Genomic DNA, 26,278 nt, shown 5'->3' on the forward strand with positions numbered 1-26,278 from the left:
CAACCGAGCATCAGAAAGAAAAAGAAGCAGCTTTTTATCGCTGGCAGGCCTGTGGACCTCACTGCTGCTGCTCAATGTCAACACTTCTACTGTTGAATGTTGAGACAATTTGCGGAGGTATATTAGGAGAGCAGGTTTAGCACACTGATGCCTGAAATTTCACACACGTCTCTCCATGCCTGTGCTAATGACTGACCTTGGCACTGCCGTGCTGCAGTGGTGTGCCTGGAGGACAGTGACGGAGGACTGCTGCCTGTGTTTGTTTGGGCTGGAGATGCACTGCAGGCACTGTATTGTCCTGCTCTCCCAGGACTCGTCATGCATTCCAGACAAAAAAATATCATCTGTTTTCCAGGAAGGGAGCCACATTAATTTTTCACAACTTTTTGTGAAGCTCATCAGCTATGCGTTTATCTAGGCCAGACTAAGAGAGAGAGGTCTTATACTGAGGTAATTAGCATGTGGTGAGAACAAAAAAATGAGGTTTATCAAGTGACATGTGACTGACTCATCTACATTAACCCTGGTTTGTGACCTCATAGTCTGTGGGTGTGTTCGGATCTTTTTTAGAAGTGTGCAAATCGCTGCTCTGTGGGAAGCCTGAAATACTACAGAGCTGAAATCTGATCCAATCTTCTTCATCATTTTGACTGTACAAAGTAATTAGGTCAATTATTGGCAACAAAATGGGGGTTCTGTAATCTGTAATTTAACACAGCTTGTTATCTATGCACGTCCTCAATTTCTTTCTTTGTTTGACTGCTTTCTGGTCAAGTGCTTGACACAAGACCAGGCAGAGGGGAAAAACGTGGAGGAAAATGTGAAAAAGCTGATGGAAGGATGGAGGAAATGATGCCTGAGGAGAGTGTATTTAATGTGAAGGATGTTTCCTTTAAAGGAAGAAAATGCTGACATAGAGTTTTGAATTGTGATTGAGTTGCCATTCAAAACTGTACATTCCTCTCATAAATGGAAAATACAACCAGAATAGAAAGAAAACATATTTTTATTTCACAAATCAATTTGCTTTTTCGCTGAACAGGTTTAAATTCAGTGTTGTCTGTACGCCTGCAGCGGCACTCTGCAGCAGGTCGAACATATTGACTCAAGATGTCAACAGCACTTCATCACACTGAAACACAATATTGCGGTTTCTAGACATCTCAGAATACATTTATTGTCACCGTCAGACATTAAACTACAACCTCAGGTGCATTGCACGGCCTCCACAGGCTCCCTCTCCAATTTTTAACCTCTTATTCATAATCTTATCACAGCATCTATATTGTGGATACCTTCCTAACCCTGCCTGCGGTTTTCACCAGCTGGGTCCTTTGCTGGATTGTGTTCAGTTTTAGTCTGAGGTATATGATGTGCAGACCTGTCCTGAGGCTGTATTTGGAAACAACACTTTTTTTAAAGGGACAGTACACCCTTAAAATCAAATATTCATATTTTGCCTGGATTCTGCAGTGCTGTTTACTGACCTGGATTTCTGTAGTGTGAGTGGCAGCTGCTGATTTCTACACTCTTTCTAACATTAGGAACTAGACAGCACTCTTCATGTGGTGTCCAGAAAATATACCAAAAAAGAAAACACACACACACCTTGCTGTAATCAGGAACTATTTTCTACCAAACTACCCCCCCGGTTACTTTATCGCAGTGTAGAAAATAGCTCCCATGACAACAGGATTGCGCCTTTAACTGTATAACTGGACGTAAACATTAATGCCGTCCATCAGGGATGCATGCTCCCCTGTGTGCAGTGAAAAGAGTTTGTTGGTTGAATTGACCACAGCAGTGTCTGTGGATTATTTTGAGTGCGTTGGTTCAAAGTTTTTCTTGCAACTAGGGGTGAACTCTCCCTTTAAAATTGCTCCTATTACAACACCCACTTACTACAAAACTGCCCTCACAATGCCCTTGCTACAGTAGTGAGAAAACATCGGGGCTTTGGCTGGCTACTGCGTAATCCTACCCTTTCTCCAGGTATTCACTTACAGTAAGTGAGAGCTATCATCAAATATGCAGCAGCTTCAACTAATACTGAACCAAGTATTAAGAACAACATTATTGTTTACAGAATACTCTGAACATGATCCGCTATGGATTTTTTTTTAAACTTTTCTAAACAACAAGAAGTCGTGGTGTACGTATACTCCGCAAGAAGAAGTGATTCACTCTTTAATATGTATTTGTAACAAAGTAATGTCAAAGAAGCACAGATATGCAAGAAAACAAACAGAGCAGTGGGCTGTGAGTGATGTAACACCTGCCATCTCCTCTGCCCTCTTAGTGTGGGTGATTAAAATACTGAAAGCTCTATCGCACAATCAATATGCACACTTTTTCTCTGTCTACCAGATCTCTTGGTAATTCTCATCACAGCCTGTTGCTTATCCTTCTGAAAATTACATTCTGCGCCCCCCCCCCTCCCATTCATTCAAAACGACAACTGAACACATCAACTATGGCACGTTCCCAAACCACATGGTACTGGACATATTTAACAAAAAGAAAAAAAAAGGAAATTAGATTATAATTGTTTCTTGTGCTGAGGCCGCTCACGTCCCTCAAGGCTGATAAGATGTCCAATTATTTGGTAATTTAGTTCAGAGAGAGAGAGAAAGAGCAGGACAGAGTCCGATCTGCTCAAGTATGCAGGCAAAGTATAGCACTGTACATCATGACAACTCTTTGAAGCCCTTTCCCTTATGCCCATATGACTGCTTCAATAGTCATACAGACACACTGGGGCGCTTATTTAACAAAATTAGCTCTTGGATACAGTATTGTGCTTCACCAAGGCAGATGCAATATATATGTATGTATATATATATATATATATATATATATATATATATATATATAGACAGAGAGAGAGAGAGAGACTACAAAAAGGGGATCAGAAGGTATCAGTCTCTGCAGGAGAGGATGTGGGGTTGCTGTGGATGAGAACTGGGGACTACAGCTAGCAAGAGCGATGGGCAGCTTAAGCGAGGGCTGGACCTGAGGATGAGGGGAGGAACTGGAGTTCAGGAATGAGGGGGCAAGGCTGCAGACTTGACCTGCAGAGAAGGTACAAAGAGTCAGAGCAGCGGCTGGGTACTGTTCATAGGATACAAGCTGGAGGCTGCAAAGAGAGATTGAAGGGCACAACATCTACGGTACATCTACTGGTGCAGAAGCCATCAGAGAGAGAAAGATAGGATGGCTGGAAGGGGCTCTTGGAGACAGGGTGAGGGGGACCAGGGGAAACAAAGCCGATAAGTCTCACTCACGGTAGAACACATATTCAGTGTAGCTGGTCCAGATCTTGTCGTCCGTCTGCTCGTGGGCAAAGGCGCAGGTTCCCGTGGAGTTACAGGCCACCATGTGAAAGCCTGCGTCTGCCAGCTTGTCAAAAGCCTGCTCTAGAAAAGTGAACTTGAGATAGTAGCGGGATGTGTAGCGCTCAGGGGGGCGGTCAGGGTCACGGCTCTCGTTCAGCGTCTCCCCAAACACCTCTTTGGCCAGAGAGGTCTTCCCACACACCATGATCCGGGCCACCCGGCGGAATTTGGCATCAGTGTGACTGTCACGGCCCAGGGTGTATGAGCCCCTGTAACCAATGGTGATGAACCCGGAGCGTTTGCCATCCATGGCACCAGGCACCAGGCTGGCACAGGCGGCGGCAGCAGCACCCAGGGAGCTGAGGTTCCTGGCAGTGTCGATCCCGGGTGAGGAGTCCTCCGGGTCGCTCTGACATCCCTCATCGCCCAGGGAGTTCTGCTTACTGATTTTAGGTGCCAGGATCTTGACAAGCTCTGGTAGGTTGAAGAACTCGGCCTCCCTCTGCAGACGCCCGCGTTCTGGGAAGTGGTCTGGAAGAACCAGTTGCTGGTCCCGCATGTAGTCCAGGATGTAACGGAACAGGAAACCATCACGGTCCACAAAGAAGCGGCCCTTAGTGTCCCTGGCCAGTCCTTTAGCTGACTTTTGACTGAACATCTCCCATAGCAGAGAGTCTGGCACACTTGTAAGGGTAGAGTAGCGGGTTATGTACACCTGGCCCCCAACATTGAGCTCTATGATCTCTGGGAAAGGTACCTCCTCTCCTGACAAGCCACTATCTGGTAAAGCCATGGTTCACTTCAGCTTCTAAACACCGGCTCTCAGCTGTAGGGAAAGTTTCAGTTGCAGGACTTGACAGTGTTTCTCAGCAAAGCCTCTCACAGTGACTGCTGTGGCCTGTTGCCTGTTTACAGAGACTCCAGGTCCTGCTGCGGATTGCTTGTGGGGTGGACTGGCTAAAACTGCGGAGCACCCAATTAATGTGCGCGCAAAAAACAAAAAGCTCAAGCCAGCAAAAATAACACAAGCGCGCCTGCTATTCTAACTACAGCTTTCCTTGTACTTACTAAAACATAGCGCCGAGTGTTTCAGGCGGCGGTGAATGGAGCCGTCGTGTCCATGTCCTTTGCGCGCACAGAGACGTGGTATCCTGAGGATGAAATTCTGCTTTTCATGCCAGTTCTCTGAGCAGTAAATGCACCACAGCGTCTCATAACGACTTCTCTTACTCTTAATTTCGGTCGGTGGTCCCGGCGCAGACAGGATCAGGTGGCCCAACTTCAATCAGACAATCCATCGCTGGTCTCAGTTAAGGGTACGAAGTATTTCTGAAGCCACGAGACGAAGACGTAGTTAAAGAGGTAGTGAGACGCGATGAAGACGAACATAAAGATCTCCAGCTTTTCCATAGCTCGCGGGCTGAATGCACGCGAGCTGCTCTGCTGCTCGTTCCCTGCGCTCCCGTCTCGTGCCGACTGTGACTGAACTGCAGCCTTTTACACAGGACACAGCAGCGTCCACGTTAGCCCCGCCCACCTGCGGTGACGCGCCACTGCCGTGATCCAGGTCAGAATATTCTGTCCTGCAAGAACAAAAAAACAGACCCCCCCGCTGTGTTTAGTCAGTGGATTCAAAACAATGATTGAAAAATTGAAAAGTTTTACTAAAAATGCTAATTTAGTCTAATTCACAGATTTTATTATTTATATATCAATTTAAAAAATAAAGCAAAATGTTAGCGCTAACAGATGATTTGGAGTCTCTATCAAACTCATCTAATGTCTTTAAATCTGATGCATTTATTCTTTGAGAGCACTGAACAGTCAGTGCAGCCAGTGGAAGGATGGGATAACAGTGACCTCTAGTGAACACTCAAGAGTTCTGTCCAGGGACTTTAACAGCTTCTGATTCTGATTAAATATATATACACATCTATATATACATTTTGCCGTGCTGCTATTTCAAGTTCCCCCCTGCTCTGCCTGAAATCTTGATCTGATCTATGCAGGCTGCTCATACAACTGCAGTATGGAGAAGAAAGACATTTCCTTTCCAGCAGCTCAACACTGTGTGGAAACATACACTAGACAAAAAGTATGGTTCTTATTCCAAGGTATAGCTGTAGGTCTTCAGACAGGCCAGAAATGACTGTTTGTAACTACAACCTCTCGAGTAAATAATAAATAACATGTACACGTATCTTTGTATCAGCTGGTCTGCAAACCTCACTGCTGATGGTTTCAAGCTGTTGGAGAAATCTCTTGAGATCCACATTGAGTATGGCAGATCGCCTGTGGGCATGTTGCTGGGACGACATATACCGTCGTGTTATTTGTCAGTCTGTCAAGATCATGTCATGGATCTTGTGACTGGCCTTCCAGGACAGGGGTCATTCTCAGGCTCTGTCTGTTGTGTTTGAGTTCAGAAGCCAAGTTTCTGACCAGGTCTCAGCATGTTTATGGAATATATTAGCTTTTCAATCGCATCACACAACAGTGCTCAGAGCTTGCACAGATGTTATTATAATTTTAATCTGAAAGTGAATGATACTAATGATGGATAGCATCATTAGTATAATTTAGACATAATGTAACAGATTAAACAAAAAACAAACACCAGTAAAGGAACAAGGGTGAGTCAGAGATCTGCAGAGTCAACAGGCTGCCTGGTATTCAAGTCATATTTCTCTCTCTCTCTTCTCTCAGTCATGTGCAGCCTGCCACCTTTCTCTGAGCAATCAACAGGCCAATTTTGCCTGTCTCCAAGCAATCTGGCTCTGATTTCCCTGAGGGCCCCACAGTCTCCAGCTGGCTTGCAGCACAGCAGCCTTGTTGCCGTCATCCCCACGATTGGACGACTCCGGTTTATGTGGGCCACTGCCACAGGATCTGGAGATAATATGGCCAATGTTTGTCTGCCAGTGCGACAAGTTGATGACACAGTCCAAGCTCCATTTGCTGTTCATCTTCACTGAAATATGCGAAAGCAATATGCTGCGTAACACCAGAACCCTGCAGAGGCCAAGCCAAATGTCTGACACAATATGCTCTGATGCACAACCTAAATATTATTGTCATTACTATGACTAAAATGAGACTATTGGTGCCTATTTGCACTCACTGCAGAGCAGCATGTGTATTTTTTTACTGGCAGTTTCATCATTCTAATCACATCCACACCGCAGCCCACTGATCCACAGGAATATGAACAAAACGACTACATCAAATAAATGAGTTTGACCTTGTGCAGCGGCTGGATTATCTGTGTATGTCTGTCAATCCTCATCACACTGATGGCCTTCTGAGGCTGCTAGCTATACTGCATGTGTCTCATGCTCCTCTGGTTCAAAGAGGCTTGAGAGGGAGAGAGAAAGAGAGAGAGAGAGTGGTTGGAAAATAACAAAAGATAAAAGAGCATGAATATAAAGACAACCAATCCACCATGCTACTCATACTAAACTGTTGGATAATGCAGTGGTGAAAGAGGGGTTACTTAGAGAGGATTTTATGGATATGTCTGCATATTGATCTCTGCATCCTCAGCGGTTTCCACTGACAGCAGCACCAGGAAGTGATTTATGAGCCATTTTGTGGGATCAACAGAAAATGAACAGACCGTTGTATCTATTTTCTCAGGTGTTTATGACACCCACATGAACCCATCTGCACAGCCTCATTTCCCTCATTATGAGACATCATATATCTTTCATGACAGCTAACATGGGGAGTTGTCTGCAGGACATCTCAGTGAGATTTTACAGTTGCACTTTGGTTGTTGCTGATTTAATAATGAGACTCTTGAATAATGAGGTAGAATTGACAGTAGTCACTCACACAGATGCGCAACATGAAATTAACATTAATCAGCAGCCCTCAAGCATTCGTTAATACACCAAACTTTTAAATTGAATCAGTTCACCCCACTCTCTTTCAGCCTGTCAGCACTTTGCCTGTGTCAGCCGTTACACCCAGATCTCTCAATCAATCAACTGGCGTCCTCCTTCTGTGGTGCCTCTCCCAAATAAATTTGACCACTTTGACAAATGGTTCAACATAACACATCAATCCTTCCCTGCTCGCCTACTCCTAATTCTAAAGTTTGTGGACTGACAAAGGGTTAGGATCTCTCATCCGTCAACACGCTCAGTCCAAAGCTCAATATGTGGCATTAGACAACAATAAAGGTCATAAAGAATTATCTTTGGCCTTAAAAGAAATCAGAAATCCTCGGCAGCCAGATGGTACAACCCCACAGGAATGCCATGTCAAACATCATGAAGTCAATCTATGCACATGCAAAGAATTCCTTAGTTCCACAAAGGAATCATCACAGATGCACAACCTGCTCACTAAATAAGTCAAACCTGAGTGTCTGCTCTTGTTTGAAGCACTTGAACAACTTTCTTCAATAAATAAATGACTATGTGAAATCATTCTCTTGTCATTAAGGCTTATTTAAAGATTGAATAAGAGTGTCTTTTGGTGGTTTTTTGTAAATTTAATGTGTATTTTGTCACTTCTCAAACCTACTTATTTTGCAAGTGTTAACTGGTGATAACACTTCTTTTATGAGGTTTACAATATTATCTTCTTGTTGGAGAGAAAGGACAAAAAGCATAAAAAGATAATTGTTTATTTTGGTTTTTTCCCACCAGTAGTTTATCCACAATCAGACTGAAAGAAAATATAGACTAAGGTACACGAAATGCAGGGATTTTTTTTTTAATATATCCACAATTAATTTCATGGAGACAGCATATGTGCATACTTTAAAAAGACTAATGCCAATATGATGACCACTGACTTAAGAGGAAATAATCCCGTGCTTTGGGATTGGGTTGGGTTATTTAGGACTGTAGGACTAGTGTCTGGGAACTTGTTAGTGAGCACAAAGAAAAACACAAAATCCGATCACTTATCCATAGAGCAAAACAATAAATGGTTTCACCCACCACTTTCAATGACAATTCTGATGCATTAATGGATGGTGCCCACTTGCTAGAAATACACTCAAAAACAATCTTTACCCACTCACAAAGCTCTGTATGCGTTTATTATCTGCAGATATATCTATAATGATAAATCCATAGATATTAAACTCTCATACATGTTATTAAAATACAAAAAAATTATAAAGTGCTTTCTACTGACTCAAACACATAATCTCTGAGAGAATGGCATTGATACAGCATGTTTGAGAGTTAAAAATCACTTATTTTCTGATTAGCTGTGTTCATCAGTGTTTAAGGGATAAAGACTAACAGATGTAAGGCATGATTGCAATCAAATGGTTAGCTGAGAGAGAGCACATCTGTGTCAGGTAACATCACACATACTCAACTTACAGTGGCAGTCAGTTATCCTCACTGTGGGGGCCATTAAACATGAAGCCAACCATCTGTCAAGTTCATATAATAATACAATGCTCATTTATCTGCATGATCACAGCACATATGAGAGCAGATTTCTGTGTTGGAAATGTGTACACTAAAGGGAAATTCTAACAACTGCAATGTCTCCCTCCTTGCAAGATGCCAGAAGGTTTGAGTTTTAACCTTTATGACATATTTAACAGAATATAGTCTATATTATTTATACATGGTTAATTTAACGGAACGCATTGTGTTCAGGTTTGGGAGGAAAATCCAAAATGATGGAAGTTCGGCTGTTTACATTTAATGAAATATCTTTTCAAGACGTGTCAGCATCATTGAAAACCCATGAAAGGCCCTGTCCGTTACAGAACAGAAAGCGCTGAAAACAAACGTCAGGGTAAAAGCTGGTTAATAGGGAAAAGATACAAGTTGGTGCTGTGGAGGCAAACATCTCCTGTACTTATCTGTCATCACCTGAAGAACTAGCATGACGTTCACAAAGCACCCCTTTCTGTTTTACAAGACACAGTCATCATCTTGCAGCATTTCAGCTGAGTGGGTATAAAAATATAGACATTTGAAACCCTGAATATATGTTCATATGTGATTTTTTTCCGCAACAAAACAAAACACATTTACAGCTGTCCCACTCAGTGTACACAGTCTTCTTCTTTTTTTTTTTTTTAGACTTCATTCCATCTAAAATGTGTTCTTGCATTGCCCCTGGAGGAGGAGGATCATACCAAATACAACAAGGAACAGCAATTATAATGTTGTCATCTTCATCCACTGTCCGCATCATTTCTTTGTTAATACACTAAAATTACCTCTGGGTGTGTGACACAGATTTACTAGGGAAAGAGGAGTGTGTGTGTGTGTGTTGATGACATTACAGCAACATGTCTTTGTGGTGCCTGGCTATGTGCTGGCTCTTCTCTGAAGGCCTCCTAAAGCCCTTGGTGCAGTAGTCACAGCGGTGGGGGTAGTCCTTGGTGTGAATTGAGATGACATGGCGTTTGAAGCCAGAAGCGTCCGTACTGTTATACTCACAATACTGGCACTGATAAACCTTTCTACCACTGTGTGTCTTCATATGCTTCTTCAGCTCAGCGGGTTGTCGGAAGCCTCGCCGGCAGCGCTTGCACTTAAAGGGAAGGTCCTTCGTATGCAAGGACAAGATATGGCGACTCAGGGTGAAAGTGTCGGGGGCATTGAAGTTACAATGCCGGCACTGGTGCACCTTGTTTCCCTTGTGCGTCTCTGCATGTTTCTTCAACTCTGAGGGCCTGTGAAAGCCTTTCTCACATACGTCACACTGATGGGGGAAGTCCTTGGTGTGAACTGAGATAATGTGCCGTTTTAAATCACTGGAGTTGGTGCTTTTGTGCTCACAGTGTGGGCACTGATGGGTCTTGTGGCCTTGCACCATTTCTATATGACGTTGGAGTTCCCGAGCATCAGCATAGGCTTGGGGACAGTGGCTGCACTTGAAGGGTAGATCAGCGCCATGTTTGCTCTTGATGTGAGTCTTTAGGTTGGACTGATCTGCACAGCGGAACTCGCAGTGCGGGCAGTGGTAGGGCTTCTCGCCTGTGTGGGTCCGCATGTGTTTCTTCAGCTCTGATGGGTGACGGAAGCCTTTAGCGCATTCGACACACACATGCGCAAAGTTTTTACTGTGCACTGCCAGCAGGTGACGGTTTAGCAGACCTTGTTCGGCAGTCTCGTAATCACAGTACTTGCAGTGATGCAGTTTGGGCTCCCGGTCCTTGACGATGAGCTTGTCGGAGCCCAAGGGACTGGCCTCATGGTAGCGCCGTGTGTACTCAGTATATTCTGGAGATCTCTCGCTGTTATGAGTCAAGAGCTTGTGACTCTCCAAGTGGTTATGGAAACTAACCTTCTTGTTGGTGGTGAAGTCGCAGTCTGTACACTGGTACTTCTTCTTGAGCAGATGGTCTGGGTGGTTCTTCATATGGCATTTAAGAAAGCCACGTGAGCGGAACTTTTTTCCACAGATGTGGCAAGGGTAGACTGTCAAAGGCATTCCATCTGGTCCAATGATAACAGCTGAAAGAGAAGGTTGGAAATATACAAATGTACTCAACTTTGCGAATTTTAAATATATGGGAAATCTACAAACACTAATCATCTATAATCTGTGCTGTATGCCAATCATACCGGTCTGACACTGCCGTGTTTCTCCTTTCTTTTTCTTCTTAGGTTTAGGTTTGAGAGCACGGTTTGCACCCATTCCTTCACGGATTTGCAGGAAAGGTGTAGCTGCTCCATTCTTCACCTGATCAATGGTATTACCTGAACAGACACAGTCAATTGTTGTCAATAAGATAACACCTACACAACTGTCCATGTTCTTAAAGTGGTTGTGTACACATGTTGTACAAAACATGTTGTTAAAAAAAACCTCTTGTTGTTGAGTAATCCATGTAAGGGGAAGTACTGTTTTACAACAACCTCCTTTTCCTGATGTGCTTCAGAACAGTCACAGATCATAGTTCTGACTCTACCTTGTGTATTTACAAACCATATAACCACTCTCAAAAAACACACTATATGCTGTAAAAAAAAAACAAAGAACAAATAATGAAATAAAATAAAATAAAATACCAATGTCCTCATCATCATCATCGTCGTCGCTGTCATTGTCATCCTCCTCTTCCTCTTTTGGGTGGTTCTTGACTGCCATATAGACCATCTTGTCACGTCCAACTCCCAGTCTACCTGACGATGCTGCCTCCAGATCAGGATGGCCATTCTGGTAGTCATCCTCTGTTATTACCTCTGTTCCACCTGGAAATTAACAAAATATTTTCACCTTCATATTTATTTTATTGTATTACTTAACATGTCTGGAGGCTGTTATTTTACTGACATGATGTTAGCAGATTGAGAAAGATGTAACTTGCCTAAGTCATCATCTGCTTCAGCTTTAAAGATGTAAACTTTGATGACCTCAGAGCCATCCTCCTCTTTGGATTCCTTGTCTTCCATTACCTCAGTGCTGATCTCAAGGGGAGTGTCCCCTATGTCCAACTTCTCTCCCACCTCATCCACTGTATTGAAACAAAACCACTAGTTATGCAAAAATATTACAAAATACCTATGTTAATTTTTGTTGGGTCATATGTCAAATTCTTACATGAGATCATGAGGTAATCCTCAGAGCTGCTTCTTGCATCATCATCCTCATCTGTCTGCAGAACAGCTGCCTCAGCTGGCAGCTGCTCATGGATTATGGTCTCGGAGTTGGCTTCAGTCACCATTAACCCTTGTGTCACAAGCTGGTGGTCCAGTGTGTTGTCCTGGTGTTCAGACAGCAGCTCTGCCACAAATACTTGGTCCGGCATGTCATCATGGTGGTTTGGGTCCTGGATGAGGTCTGAGGCTAGGACATGGTGGTGATGGGCCTCCAGAGCTTCCTCTATTGCGACCTCTGTCCCCAGAATATTCTCAGGCATGATCACACTGTGTTCTGAAGGCACCATGTCTTCGCTGGTTATTTCATGGGCCTCTACCCCTTGAGACTGCAGACTTTCCACATCTACCTCAAGACCTTCAACCACCTCAGCTTCTAGACCCTCCACTTCCACCTCCTCCTCAAGGCCTTCAACCACATGAGCTTCCAAGCCCTCTACATCTACTTCAGTTTCCAGGCCCTCTACCACTTGTGCCTCAAGACCCTCCACTTCCACCTCCCCTTCCAGCTCCACAACATGCGTCTGTAGCCCGTCAACAACTTCTGTCTCCAAGCCCTCAACATCTGCATGTAAGCTCTCCACCACTTCGGTCTCCAGTCCTTCAACCACCTCGGTCTCCAAACCATGAACCACCTGAGTCTCCAGACCTTCCACCTCAAGTCCATGCTCCAGGAGGATACCCTCGTCTGTCATCACATCAGAAAGAAGCATGCCCTCGGGTACAGACACTACAATGTGCTCCCCATCAATGTGAGCCAGGCCTCCCATGCCTGCAACTGTAAACATGAGGAAATCAGTGCAATGTTACTTTGACTTTGAGTATTTGGTAGGCAATGAATCCAATTTGCACAATAACCTGACAAAGATACACTTAATTACATGTTAACAGAGATGGTTTGTGAAATTTTTACAAAACAACATTAACTTTAAAATCTCTATAGTTATTTAAACTTCACACATAAAATGTTATGTTCTGTGTCATTTAGAAAAAGGTTTCCCCCCTTTTGTCAAGCACCTACCAAAGTCTTGCATGATCATGGCATGGGGCATCTTCAGTTCCTGAGTGTGCAGCTCCAACACCCCTCCTCCTTGATCCATGTCTTTACTTCGTAAAAAAAAGACTGTGAATTACAGTATTGACTAAATTAGCCAATCATCTTAGTTGCATGCATTACAACATTGTAAAGAGAAAGAAAAAGTAATGCCACTAAGGCAGTATTTAATACATACCTTCACATTTGATGACAAAACCTTTATAATAAAATCAACAGCAAATCAGAGGTGCTTCTTCCATCAAGACAATCAATCACCCTGATAAATAATACACACACAAACAATTAATCAACATGAAATACATGTTAACTGAACACAAAAAAAATAATGGTTAACTTTCATAAAGTGCTGTTGAACAGGTATTTGAAAGCTTCCTAAATGTGTCAGGGTTTATAAGAAAAGTGCTACCCCTATACTACTGGAGCACAGAAAGTAGAAAACCTCCAACTACTGAGGATTTGTTGTTGACCAGTGGCTCCATCCATTGCCTTTCGGGAGTACTGCATGCAGCTTTAACCTGAGGACATATAGCTATACACCTGGTGCTGGTTGAGCCTGATGGCTGAAACCTAACCGAAACAAAGAACTGCCCCGCTCAGTGTACTGAGGGTGAGCTCACAGACAGCGGCTGTGGTGGCTTTAGGGAGATCAGTTCTGCTTATTTAGTGAGAGGAAATGCATTGCCGTCACATGACGATTCAAAATAAGGAAAATATGTCATGTCTGCAGTGGACTGTTGTGACGGTGTGGGTGTTTTGCACAGATAAATCAGTCTGGGATAAAGACGAGCATTGCCTTGCAACGCTAATTGTTTCAAATGCACTGTAATATGAAGGTTTTGTGTCGCATATATATGCTTAGAGACTATGGTCACCAATGAAAGTATCGCGGTTATGCAATGCATAGCGGCTACTGCACCTCCACCCACCGGGGCTAACTAGCAAACAAGCTAGGGCTGATTCTACGAGCGCCATTTTGTTTTAGCATAATTGCTAATTCAAGACACGAAATGAACGATCTAATGCATCCAGTTACGCATCACTTACACCTACCGATACATTAGCAATAATGCGATAAGCAGAAGCAACAAGCAACCGATGAAGTTACTTAATTGTTTGTCACTGTAGTTTAAACGACGACTGCCGTCCGGTCGGCTAGCTAGCTTGCTAAGCTAGGTGGAGCAGCTTGTGCCGCATTATCTTCCATGTTGTTTTTCGAAAAGGCTGAAAGAGGCCCGCTACGTCCGACTGGGCCCTGCCATCTTATTTTGTGTACCCTTTTAATCGATTCAAAATAATTTTACCTGATAACGTCGTCTTCTGAATCTGTCGATGTGTTTCCCCCTTGATAGATTTGTCTGTTATTGTTTTGGTTTATTTTTGACGGTAAGCTAAGTGCGGCCTGCAGTTTTGGATCCCCGGGCACTCTTTGCTAGGCCTCGGCCAATCAGCTTGCTTCCTGACAAGCAGAGGGAGGGCGGGGGGCAGACAATGCGTGGCCTCGTTTACCGCTGATCCCTTACTATTTGCGTCATGCATAGAAGAGCAGAGTTACATTAACCCAGCCATTCTCTTAATGGGGACATATTTACGCCAGGCTCAGACACACAAAATCCAAACTTTATCACACCAACAAATTAAAAAAAAATATTGCACTTGCACACTGCGCGCTCAGACTTTGTATGCGCAGATGAGGCCTGTAGGCCATTTTGTCACAAGGGGTGGGTAGCGTCCAGGGCTCATTTGAGAAGCGGTCGCACCCAGGAAATATCCGGGATGATGACGGTACTGCTGCTGCGGCTACTGCCTGTCTTCCCCTGCTGCAGAAGGACTGCATGATGTGACTAATTGGCCTGTGGCAAAAAATGCGTTGCATTTATTTAAAAATAACCACAAATACCACTACAGCTTTAGGGTAGACTTTATTATTCATTTTCATTACAGCTCCTAATGTTTTTCAGAGGCACTCTTCATGAGGGTGCATAGCTGTCTAAGGCACAAGGCCTTTGTGCATAAACATTTGTTTTTTTTATTTATTATAGTGACTTCCAAACACCAAATCCACTTCTAGATATGCAGTAAAAATGTCTGGAAATACAGTACCTTTAATGACTCTAAATCACTTCTGGAATTAAAGAGTTTGCAGCTGTAATGCACCTTGGCACAAACCATATTTTTCCTTTTTTATATGATTCATAAGGGCAGTGTGGTTTAGAGATGTCACATTGCTTTGTAAGCAAACACATATACAACTTAAATCTGAGGATTATTTTAACTAGGAACCACTCATTCAACGTTTAAAAAATAATATTCACACAGATCACTGTGGGACACACATGGAAACATTTGTCATATTTCAGCAAAGATGAAAGGCTCAGGGAAAACAACATAACCAAGCATGCAACACTCAGCACCTTCGAATGAACAAACCAGCAATATCTTCATTTAAATTGTCTTCATGTTAATTCTATCAACATATCAATAATACAACCCTTCATAAACAGCAGTTTCTCACAGTTACCATACAAAAATACACAAACAAAATCTTCTGGAAGCTCTGAGTTGGTCCAATATAACACATGGTTTTATAGTGTGTGTGTGTGTGGGTCTTCTCATATGCCTACACATCCACTCTGTGTGTGGGTTTACAATGTTTCATGCTAGGGAAAAGATGAACTACAAATCCAGTGCAGCCCAGTGTTCCAGTCTGAAATGAGGGACCGAGCGGTTGTGAGACACATCCATCCTCGTAGTGTTCTTTGTGTTAAGAGGTAAAAGGAGGAGAAGTCAGGTGGGGTTGCAGCAGTGAACGTCCTTCATCACAAGGGGAGCTCAGTAACAGCCATCTTTCCAGGATTCATCTGACATTTTAGTCATGCCCAAAGACCTGTCATTAAAATAGAGTCTCCTTTTACACAAAAGATGGAGCAGACAGGTATAAAAAAAAAAGATAAAAATGGACATAGTCCTCATCTCTTTATTCCCTAAGAGCATTTGATTATAGCACTCACCTCCTTGTAGGGTGTGCAAGTTTGCTTCTCGTGGAGCCTGATGGCAGAGCTTGACCTCGCCCCACTGCAGGCCTTCCTGCCCCAATGGAGGCCCTCCCTGGTACATAGGCTCCTCCGTTAGAAGAACCTGGCGACTGGACCCGGCGGCCTGACCCTGCAGGCGGGGCTTGGACAACAGGCAGGCCTCTGGAAGGCTGACGACCAGCTGCCATGGTGCCCACAGGAGTGACAGCTTTAACAGGAGTCCGCAAAGAGAGAGGAGACTGGCCGTTGCTACGCAGCCGACTACAAGCCATACCTGCAAGAAAGGCACAGTGGTGAGATTCAACCTAAATCTGAGTTGCTTGTTTAAAACAAATACTGTCCACAAGGCACAGCATTTTTTCATTCTATCCTGACATTTCACTGAAGTATACAGTATGCAACAGTTCCAGAGTATTATTGTGTAGCATGCATGATATTAAATGACCTACTTCCATAAATTGTTATTGGAAGGTCAACAGTGAATACAATGCATCAGCAGGCTTAACAGAAAGAATGTGAGGCTCATTGTGATCACTCACATTCACCATGATTTTTAAAATAAGCTGCACCTTTTATCAGTAGAAACTGACTTCAGATGGCAGGTGCTGTGCGCCACAGTTCATCACCAGAACACAGCGTCTCCATAAAAGCATATGAGGAGTCTGTTTTTTTGTGTTGATTCTTGGTGTTGATAGTCATACCATATAGGCCTTAATAACACCATAGCCATACCAAAAAAAATCTGTCTATGCAAGCTGGAGAAAAGCAGGGATGGACAATCAAGGACACCTTCACACATGACTCCAGACATTATCCAGACTTTAACTGATCTTTAACCTGTTGGCTTTCTAGCAATTTAGTCTGGGTAATGCCCAACTTAGCTGATGTGTGAATGCAGCATTCAAAGCGAGAGGGTATGAACATCAATGTTGGTGTGGCAACCATGCCATTTGATTGATTTATACTTTATATGCTGGCCTGCACATTGTGTTATACTTTTTATAATATATATACAAATACATGTGATTTTGATATTAACAAAAAAAAATCCTGAATGAGTCCTTTTCCTCCCTGTGGAGTGGCTAAAGACAGTTACCCACTTCAAACTCTCGGACAATTTTTGGACTTGATTCTCCAGACTTGAACTGGAGGTCATGTGTAAAAAGGGCTAAATATAACATTGGAATAGAGGATTAATCATGTAGCAGGTGAGTGGAAAGGAGGTGATCTATTCATTACTTGGGGAATGTCAGGAGGTGGGGGGGTGGGGTTGGGGGCATGGTATAGGATGCTTTGTGAAACTGTAATTGCTTGTAGTACAAGTCAGTTGTATACAATCACATGGCTAGAACAGTACCATTACCAATAACATTAAAATGGCACGTTTTTAATGTTTATATAGATGATGCTTTTTGTCATTCTACAGGGGAGGTTAAAAAACAATCTCACTTGGTGAGATTTAAGTGACACTGTACCGGACTGTATGCAAGGAAATGCAGGTGGTGTTATGTTAGAGGGGTGGTGGGGACCAGGTGAGGAGGACAGGGTTACCTGTGGAGGGGGAGTGAGTCAGGTGAGACATGCGATTGCCAGAGCTCTGGAGGTTAGCCTCCATGCTGCGGCTGTTCCTGACTGCCTCCAAGGAACGTAGGCTGGTGCGGGGGGCCAGGTTAGGCATGCTGTGTCTCAACTCCTCTGGAACCACACACACAATGCGTTTAACAAGAGAATACATACTGAGGAAGAACAATTTTTCATTTTTTTTTTAAATGTTCTTCACTGTGGATAAAAATGCTTAATCTTTACTCTTCATAGCCTACCCTCACTCTTGGCAAATTTTAGCAGCTCTGCGCTGGGACCCTGGAGAGATCGTCTGGGTGTTCTTGTGCGTGGGGCTCCGAGTCGGCTGCTGTATTCTTGGCCGTGGTTGGAAGTGGAGGGAGAGAGGCACCGGGGTGAGCCTAACGGTGATGGGGTGAAGCGGTGTCGTCGCTGGGGCATGGAGCAGAACTCATCCTCTTCATCTTCCAGGCTGTAACTGTCAAACTCCTGGTCGCTGTATGTGCCGCCCCGGCGCAGGGACTGTAGAGATGCTGTAGAGCTGCGCCGAGATGCAGACGCTGAGCTCGAAGCATAATCCTGCCTCAGACCTGTCACCAATAATATAAAGTTAAAAACCAAAAGGGAACAGAGAGAGACCCACCCACACCAGAGGAGAAAACAACTGTGCACTGACTTAGTCATGCATGAAGGTGCCTTCTTGTCATGTTGGTGTTTTAACTAAAGACTAAAAGACACTTAAAAGCTACAGTGGTTTGGATTCACTACCAGAAAGGTAAAGAACCCAGAATAAAAGTGTTAGAAAGAAACTTTTGTTTCTTAGTTTTCAGCACTAAAATAGATAACGACAGCAAAAAAGTATGTCTACATGTACAGTAGCTGTACTCTCTTTGTTAGGCACACAGATTCATACACAAAGTAAACGTTGCAGAAAACCATGCACAGCTTCAATGCAAAGTTAATGTGTTAGATCTACTGAAGTGTAAGAAAATGACTGTGCCAAGTCCAACTGTGCTAGTTATTTTTCTTTATCAGCCGCCATAAACAGTGAATCGCAAACACATTGACAGGTGGCGTGTACCAGTATGTATCGCCTTTACTCACTCTCTTCCTGTAGGCGAGCCATGATCTGGACATCAGTGAGATCCTGCAGTTTATATCCCATGGAGATGGAATCATCTGATGTGCTCAGCTCACTGTCTATAGATGACTGGGAGCTCAAGGCTGAGTGCATGCCTGCGACACCTGTAAACACAGCAGGGTAGTAGTTAGAACAAGTTGAATCTCACACATGACATGGCAACAATACCGTTCACAGTCCTTCCACCTCTTCACAATAGCTGCAGCAATTTGAGGTGAGCAATGGCAGTATGCTTTCATAATCCCTCACTATTACTGATGTAAACTTTGAGAAAGATATTTATCATGAACAAACAAACAGGTGACAGTTGTTGTCTTTTGTGTATACAGATGGTGGCAGATTTATACTTGGCGCAGAGCAGTCACACTACAGTTTAATGAATAGGGCCCTTTCACATCACAAAATGAGTTTGACAAATTGAGTAAACAAAAGCCCCCCCCCACCAATATTTATGAACACATCTCTCTAAAAGCTCTTCCCTACAGCTTTGTGCATAAGTCTAGAAATGCTTGTCTGCTAGGGATGCCCAGGACAGCAGTCCCCCCCCCTGTGAGGCACGCCTGTCTGACACAGGCACAAAACTCAGACTGAGACTAACGGGAATTGACATACTCCTCCAGCAGCATTTGGTTACATAAAACGTCTGGGATTAAATAGAATCACCTTCTCCAACAAGCTAAGCATTCACATGCAAAGACTGGTTATTTACAGGGCTTTCATCGGTGTCAGCATTGTTGGTGTTTGCACAGCAAAGTGCCACATTTTGGAGTCAATGTGGAAAAATAACAAAGGCTGTAACATCAAGTGCAACATCCACACACATACCATACACACTCAGCATACCAGTGCTCTTTTAAGCCCCATCTTCGATACACATACATACACAGTATATCGGAGTGTAATGCAGGCTTATAGTATGTTGGCTAACTAGAAAGTTAGAAACATTTGTCATGCAATAAGTTATCAATTGCAAAGAGGCCTTTTTAGGAAGTCCATATTTGCCTTTTTTGAGCTCATAAAAATCATGGTAGAAGCAGAAACTCAATCTGGACCACATAAAGTGATCTGTAATATAGAGCAAAGGTATGCTGCAACATGTACGTATAAAACATGCAGGGTAGTCCTTTAAATCCCCACAGTTGGACCCCTGTGAAGACACACTGCCAATGCATTAGTGCACATACATTCAGTATCAGCTGACCGACATCTTTACAAAAACTGGCGTTATTTTCCAGAAAATGAGGTGCACAGTGTGTTAATGCCATGCCATACCTGAGCTGCCACAGGTTAGTAGGGTTTTGTTAGTTGATTTGTGGTACCCAGGAGAGATCAGGCCGGAGCCTGCTGAGCCTGATGAGCCTGCCTCTGAAGGGCTGCTGTACATATTCCTCCACCGAGATGCTGCAGGGGACATGACAGGAGAGATCAGATATTCTCACCACAGCATATGCACCACACAAAATGTGTAGACAGTGTGAGACCTAAGGTGGGTGTATATCATTTCACAAAGGAGTTTTGAGAAACTGTCACATTATCTGCTTGCTAAAAGCATGATTTTGCGAATTTGCTGCCTTCACCTTTTCTTCTGTCTATACTGTTTATTTTTGCATTTTCAGTTGAAACGTTCACTTTGCCACCAGGTAGTTTCATGTGTGCTGTCTCAATAGGACAGCTGTCCCAGAGGGGTAGAAGGTAATTCAACTCAGCCTATGACTTCATGTAGTCACCCAGCCCTGGTGTGAATGGCTTTGTTGTTCAGGTTCTGCAGTGTGCAGGAAGCAGGAGCTGCAAGCAGGATAAATAATGAATGGGCTCTATTGGATCAGATGCAAACGTCTGTCCACGCACACAGACGTAAGCACAGTGGTGAGTACTCAGGGTTCATCATTCAACATAAACACAGATATGTGTAGATGACCAGCAGAGATGAGAAGAATATGATAATTCTCAAAAGGGGGTAGAATGTGGGTGATAGATAAATGGCAGGGATGTGACCCAAAATCTTCAGATTAGATTATTAGGAAAGTTTTTAAGCATTAAGATTGATAGAATCAGAAAAAAAGTTTCTGCTGCCTTTTAACATTCTGGATCTCACACAGCGAGGTGCACTGTGCCACTGGGGATTAGTGTTTTCTTACAGTGGGAAAACAAGGTTTCAGATCAGTGTCTAAAGTGGGGTATGTAGGATCAGAGGCATTTCCTTTGCATTTGTTTGGGGCCATATTGGTTCCCCTGCCACATTTTCACCAGGGTATCCATGGCTTTCAGCAAGAAAGGCACAGCCTTCTTCTGCAAAAGGGTTTAGGCAGCTATGTTTGCATTTAAAGCTACAGACATGGAAATCAGCACCATACAGGCATGGCAGAATGAACAATCTGTGTGGGGTTTTGAGGTAAAAATATGCATTCTGGGCACTTTATATTAGGACAGATAGCTTATAGAGTTTAATGGAAAGATGAATGTATAGATATTTGTTGAATGCATACTCTGGTCCAAGCGGTTGATCAAGGTCCGACATGCAATTTCTGTCTCTGGGCTGCGATGATCAAGAGCCTGCCGACACCACTTTAGCGGAGAGTCTGGGTCTAGGGTGGGTCCTGGGTCTAGAGCGGGTCCTGGGTCTGCTACTTGCTTTTTAGGTGACACATATAACCTGCAGGACAGAATCATACCAGAGGAGAATGTATTATTATAACAAGGAGTGGTGTGGAAAAAGAAGTAAGCCTAATCTGCTTCTTATTAAACAGGGCAGTCAGAAGTGCTTTCTAGAAGTGCAAAGGGGAAAACAAGCAAGAGATTAGTCTGAACGGCTGGAGTGCAAGGTATTCACTTACTAATCCTGGGGAAGCTGTGTAATGTAGGGATGTTTTTCAGAAGGGTGTGACATAGGCAGCATGACGGAAGACGCTCAATCATTGAGAGGTTTTCTGGCAAGAGGACAGTACTGCAACAAAGAACCTCCCCACTATACAAACAACCAGGCTGAGTGAAGTACATAATGTAATCAGACCAAACATTGAGTGACCAAATACCCAAGTAAGTGGTACATCTCTCAACAACTTTATCGCAACTTTAATTATGGTCCAGACCGAGGAAGCAATTTTGGATGTAGTGGCTTAGTAGGGATGTGGATGTAGAGTTCCTGCTCCCACCATCATCAGACAAACGTTCACAAACACCTCTCAAAGGACAAATGTGTCAATGTTCTAAACACTTCCTCTGCAATGTTTCCAACGTTGCCCCAGTGAGAGCAAACAGCCATTAAGTCAGCACGAGCTTTGAACTGATGATCACATGGGCTGCTCCGTTGAGTTGGATACATAAAAGGTCCGGACAGACTGGTTCTGGACCAATCAGCTGCAAATCATCTTTCCATTGGGCAAACACAAAAGGAGCCATTTCCCGCTGGAATGAGCAACAATAGCGAAAGCAATATTCAGGTCACACTTCCTGCCATAGAGCATGGCTTCTCAGCATCAGTACGGGGAGAAAAATCATGATCGTTTTTGATCCTTTTAAATCTTTAGTTTTTAGATTTGGTCACAGACACACTGATGCCCCTTTATAGCTGTTCTATTTCGTTGTTCAAATAATTTGGCTGCTAAATCATAAAATGAAGTGTATAGAGACCAACCCTACATCAGAAGGCACTGCTGATGTTTGGTTTTCAAATAGTCACTACAGTGTTAACATAGGAAACCCAACATTGATGATCAACAGCATCACAGAGCCTCAATAACACAAGACCAACTGCAAATTTAGGTTTATCTTGCTGAAGTGCTGAAGTTGTGAAGCTTAAAGCAACAGTACACTTTCTACACTGAAATTTGCGCAATCTGAAACTGCTTTCTCTTCTCATCAAATGTTAGCATGTTTCACACAAAGATCACACTAAAGTCTCAATATAAGACACCTCTCTGCTTGCTCACAAACCCTAAACTGCCTCAGGGCCTGCTGCCATTACACAATCAGAGACATGCTTTATGTCAACTGTGTATCAATACTGGACTAGACCGACCTCAAGCACAGTGGCTGTTTTGCTGTGACTGCCTCTACTGCCAGCTCAGAGCTACAAAGTGAAAGGGGCCTCTGTGACCTAGGAGCTTTCAAATCGTTTATGTCTGTCGACACCGAGTGAATGATGTGAGAGTGCTGCTTGTACAGAAACACATGGAATTTACCGGCGGAGGTGTGAAAGAAAGGCAGTAATAATTACTGCATCGCTGATGACAGCCCGAGTTATTTAAAACACTGGCTGTCTGAATAAAGTTCTTCACTTGCTAGTAAGGACATAATAATTTAAAAAAAAAACCCTGACAAAATACAAATGAACTTGCCAAACGTGTGAGACCTTGCTGCAGTCTGCTCACACAAAGGGGGGCCTCAGATCACATGCTGTGCAATCCCACCCAAAGCAGTTTAGCCACACGGCAGCATCCAGCCCAGGGCAGATCAGATTATGTTGCTGTTGGGATTACACCGTGTTTTGGCTGTGATAACCTTGCAAAGCACATATGGTATGGCTAATGATGTGAAACTCAAAATAAGCCATGAATAGTCTAACTGTTAAGCTGCTAAAGTAGCCATCAGTAACACAATATGGTACCTGTTTCAGACAATGCAGCGTGTTCTGCATTAAACTCATGTCTGGACTGACCCCTGGCATAAAATAAACATGGATTATAAGCAATTAAAAGAACGGAGGAAATGTTTCCAAATCAAACAAGCTTTTTATAACCTCGCCTACACTCAGGTGGCGTTACTGGCTAGATAGCCATTTCTGTTGACGGTTAGCATGTTGTGTAACGAGGCTTAACAAATGCAAATATGTGTCAGGTCAGGTGCATAACTATTTTCTGTATGAGGTCCCTTGATAGACTTGATAGATAAGATCTGGTGACAGCAGCCTGTTAAATATTCTTTGAGTTCAACAACCATAAATAATAAAAAAACACTTCAACCTGTCAAACAGGTAAGAGGAGAAAGTATAAGCAGCTGCTCATTTGTTTCTTTCTGCTTGTGAAAATAGGCACACAGATTCCCACTTCCTCTTCATCACTCTATTATCTTTAAAACAACAATATTTTCTTCCTGCAGTCACAAAAAATGTCTCTTAAATGTCCACTGAAAGACACCATGTTAGCTGTAGTTTTTGTGTCAGCTCAAAGACAAGTCTAATTTTGTACCTGAACAGCCTGATGCTATGTAGTCACTGTCCTGTGGGGGAGTAAACTCAGAGATTATGAAATGAATGAAAGGGCACAAATGACTCATGTGGCTCAGGGGGGCTCTCTACCTATAGACCGACAAATATAACAGGAAACTTTCATCTGTGCTGCCATCTTCCCCTAAACGCCGCCACATTGTATGAATATTAGTTGTCAGCGTGTGTTAAGCAGCACAGGTAATACAACAGAAATAACTGGGATCAGAGCGGTGCAGAGACATACCAACTGTCCTCGTCCTCTACTTCTGCACACTCATCCTCCAAATCTAGGACATCTACTTCATCCAGTGGAGGTTGGTCCACTCCTGAGTCGCTCTCTGCAAGTGTCTCTGACTCATAACTTTCCTGAGAAGGACTCTCTGGTGTCTGGCTTTGCCCCTGAGACTGTTCTGCTCCGTTGCTGCAGGCTGAAGTTACAAAGCCTCTGCATGGATCCTGGTCCTCGTCTTCCTCTTCATCCTCTTCATCCAGCCTGTTGGCCATGGGCAGAGGGGACATCTCTTCACTGCTGCTGCTATCGTGGGGGGGTGACAGCTTAAAGTCTTTGCTGCAAACCCCTCCGCTGTGGTCTAACCTGAGCTTGGACTTGGACTTCACCCCTTCACACGTCAGCCTCTCGTTGATGTTGACAGCAGCTGTGAGGTTGCTGTTGGCTCCTCTGTGGATTACAGTCTTGCTCCCCCTGTTGCGCAGGGTCTCATTCTGGACCTCCAACCTACGAACGAGTTCCTGTAGCTTTCGGACCTCCTCCAGCTCCACCCCTGCCAGGTCTTGACCCACCTCCCCAGCCCCCTCGCACCCGGGCTCGGAGCTCTCCGTGAGGCCGGTAGGACTGCCATTGTCAGGCGGGGGAACCACGCTGGCGCTGCCCGGGACCACCATACTGCAACGCTGCTAGGAGACACACAACAAAAAAGAGCGGCTCACTATAACACACTGAATTCAATATAAACACGATCACAACACGTGTATGCGCACTTGAACGTACACATTAGGCTGCTGAGTGGGCACTAGCTTGGCAACAACACAACTGTAGCTCACGAACAGATGTTCGTGTTCTCGGACTCACTCAGAGGACGCACGATAACTGCACAGAATCAACACGCCACTGGTGGTTAACAACACTTTAATTTAAAGACCCGCAACTTGCATGATTAGCTACACGAAGACGATGAACACGTTCAAGTGTGACGGCAAATCTGCAAGTGTAGTTATAATATCTACTCGTATGTGTTTTGTTTGAGCCCCATGGTCCATGTTAGCAGGCTAGCATGCTATCAACATAACAATCTTACCAGTAACTGAACCGTGTTGTCCCAGTTCTCCCAGCGAGTTGATGGCTGAGCTTGCCCGCCACTCGGAGCTCAAACACCCCTGTGCACCAGCGACCGCATGAATGAAGAAGCCACTTACGGCCACCTGAAAAGCTCCGCGGCCGGGTAGTGATTGTCAACACACCGGGGAAACTCTCCGCTAGCTTAGTCCATGTTCTCTTGTTGTTGCTAGAGCATCACCGACAGCGTTCACCACGTCGCTCTGCTAACTAGCTTGATGATGTAGGTAGTTAGCCCAGTGAGCAGACCTGCAGCAGTGCCCTCCCCTCCCCCGACCGACTTCCCTGTATTTAGCGCCTCTCTATGGGCAGACGTAGCACTGCAACAACCCACTGTGCAGGCAGTATATGTAGCAGCCGCTGAGTGTCGCTGTTTACAAAAATGCCGACACCATGTTTTTTTTTTAATTTATTTGTATTTAAAAAAAAGCACATGATATTTCTTTTGGGAACTTTTCATCATTTTTAATAGGCTTGACTTAGATGGATAATTAGACAGTTATTTGAAAAATATATATTGATAATGTAATATTAACGTTATGCCTGTGTCAAATTTAATCCTAGCAGTTATTTGTGGAAAAAAGGAGACCTTCAGGAAGTAGCGGTGCTGGTAAACATACCTGTATAACCTGTTCTGGCAGAGACAACAATCACTTGCACTTAATAACTGCACGGAATAAACACAACAGCCACTGAAAGTGCAGGTGTGACTGTAGATAAGCAGTATAATTGTGACACCAGCACAAGTGAAAGCAATGGTCTGTCTATGTTGTGTCATTATTTCTAGGTGGTTGTCATGGTGCTAAAAAAAACATGCATACATCACTTTTTGCACGTTCATGAAAGAAATCAGTCCTTTTATTTATTTTTTTTTATCTTAATTCTGACTTCCATAATCAAAGAGTAACTGAGGCCAGGTTCGTGTAGATGGTTACTGGTAAGTATCTGCATGCATTTGTATGAGCGAGTCTCAGCAGGGAGACAGTCTGGATAAAAGACAGT

General features: G+C 43.7%; 3 protein-coding genes across 5 annotated transcripts; all 3 read right to left on the bottom strand.

Moving 5' to 3' along the window:
* Positions 1-367: 367 nt before the first annotated feature.
* On the bottom strand, positions 368-4,806 carry kctd12b (potassium channel tetramerisation domain containing 12b). Its single transcript, XM_028416738.1, has 2 exons — positions 4,566-4,806; positions 368-4,486 (listed from the first exon to the last, which is right to left on the bottom strand). The coding sequence occupies exon 2, from the start codon at positions 4,126-4,128 to the stop codon at positions 3,277-3,279; it is 852 nt and encodes a 283-aa protein (XP_028272539.1). The 5' UTR covers positions 4,129-4,486; positions 4,566-4,806; the 3' UTR covers positions 368-3,276.
* A 3,235-nt stretch (positions 4,807-8,041) lies between these two features.
* Positions 8,042-14,443, bottom strand: znf711 (zinc finger protein 711). Of its 2 annotated transcripts, none has more exons than XM_028416585.1 (8): positions 14,285-14,443; positions 13,159-13,239; positions 12,948-13,033; positions 11,871-12,704; positions 11,638-11,784; positions 11,339-11,521; positions 10,892-11,026; positions 8,042-10,780 (listed from the first exon to the last, which is right to left on the bottom strand). In XM_028416585.1, exons 3-8 carry the CDS (start codon positions 13,024-13,026, stop codon positions 9,600-9,602), a joined length of 2,559 nt encoding a protein of 852 aa, XP_028272386.1. In that variant the 5' UTR covers positions 13,027-13,033; positions 13,159-13,239; positions 14,285-14,443; the 3' UTR covers positions 8,042-9,599. The 2 variants fall into 2 exon arrangements, with proteins under 2 accessions (XP_028272386.1, XP_028272384.1); XM_028416583.1 differs by having other exon boundaries at positions 12,948-13,049.
* A 459-nt stretch (positions 14,444-14,902) lies between these two features.
* Positions 14,903-25,533, bottom strand: LOC114443100 (SLAIN motif-containing protein-like). 2 transcript variants are annotated; one of them, XM_028417011.1, is made up of 9 exons: positions 25,239-25,533; positions 24,167-24,834; positions 21,203-21,369; positions 19,989-20,117; positions 18,680-18,820; positions 17,836-18,165; positions 17,567-17,710; positions 15,992-16,289; positions 14,903-15,867 (listed from the first exon to the last, which is right to left on the bottom strand). In XM_028417011.1, exons 2-9 carry the CDS (start codon positions 24,823-24,825, stop codon positions 15,813-15,815), a joined length of 1,923 nt encoding a protein of 640 aa, XP_028272812.1. In that variant the 5' UTR covers positions 24,826-24,834; positions 25,239-25,533; the 3' UTR covers positions 14,903-15,812. The 2 variants fall into 2 exon arrangements, with proteins under 2 accessions (XP_028272812.1, XP_028272811.1); XM_028417010.1 differs by having other exon boundaries at positions 24,167-24,837.
* Between the last annotated feature and the right edge of the window lie 745 nt (positions 25,534-26,278).

This window comes from Parambassis ranga, chromosome 10, assembly GCF_900634625.1.
Source record: "Parambassis ranga chromosome 10, fParRan2.1, whole genome shotgun sequence".
In the NCBI taxonomy this organism is placed as follows: Eukaryota; Metazoa; Chordata; class Actinopteri; family Ambassidae; genus Parambassis; species Parambassis ranga.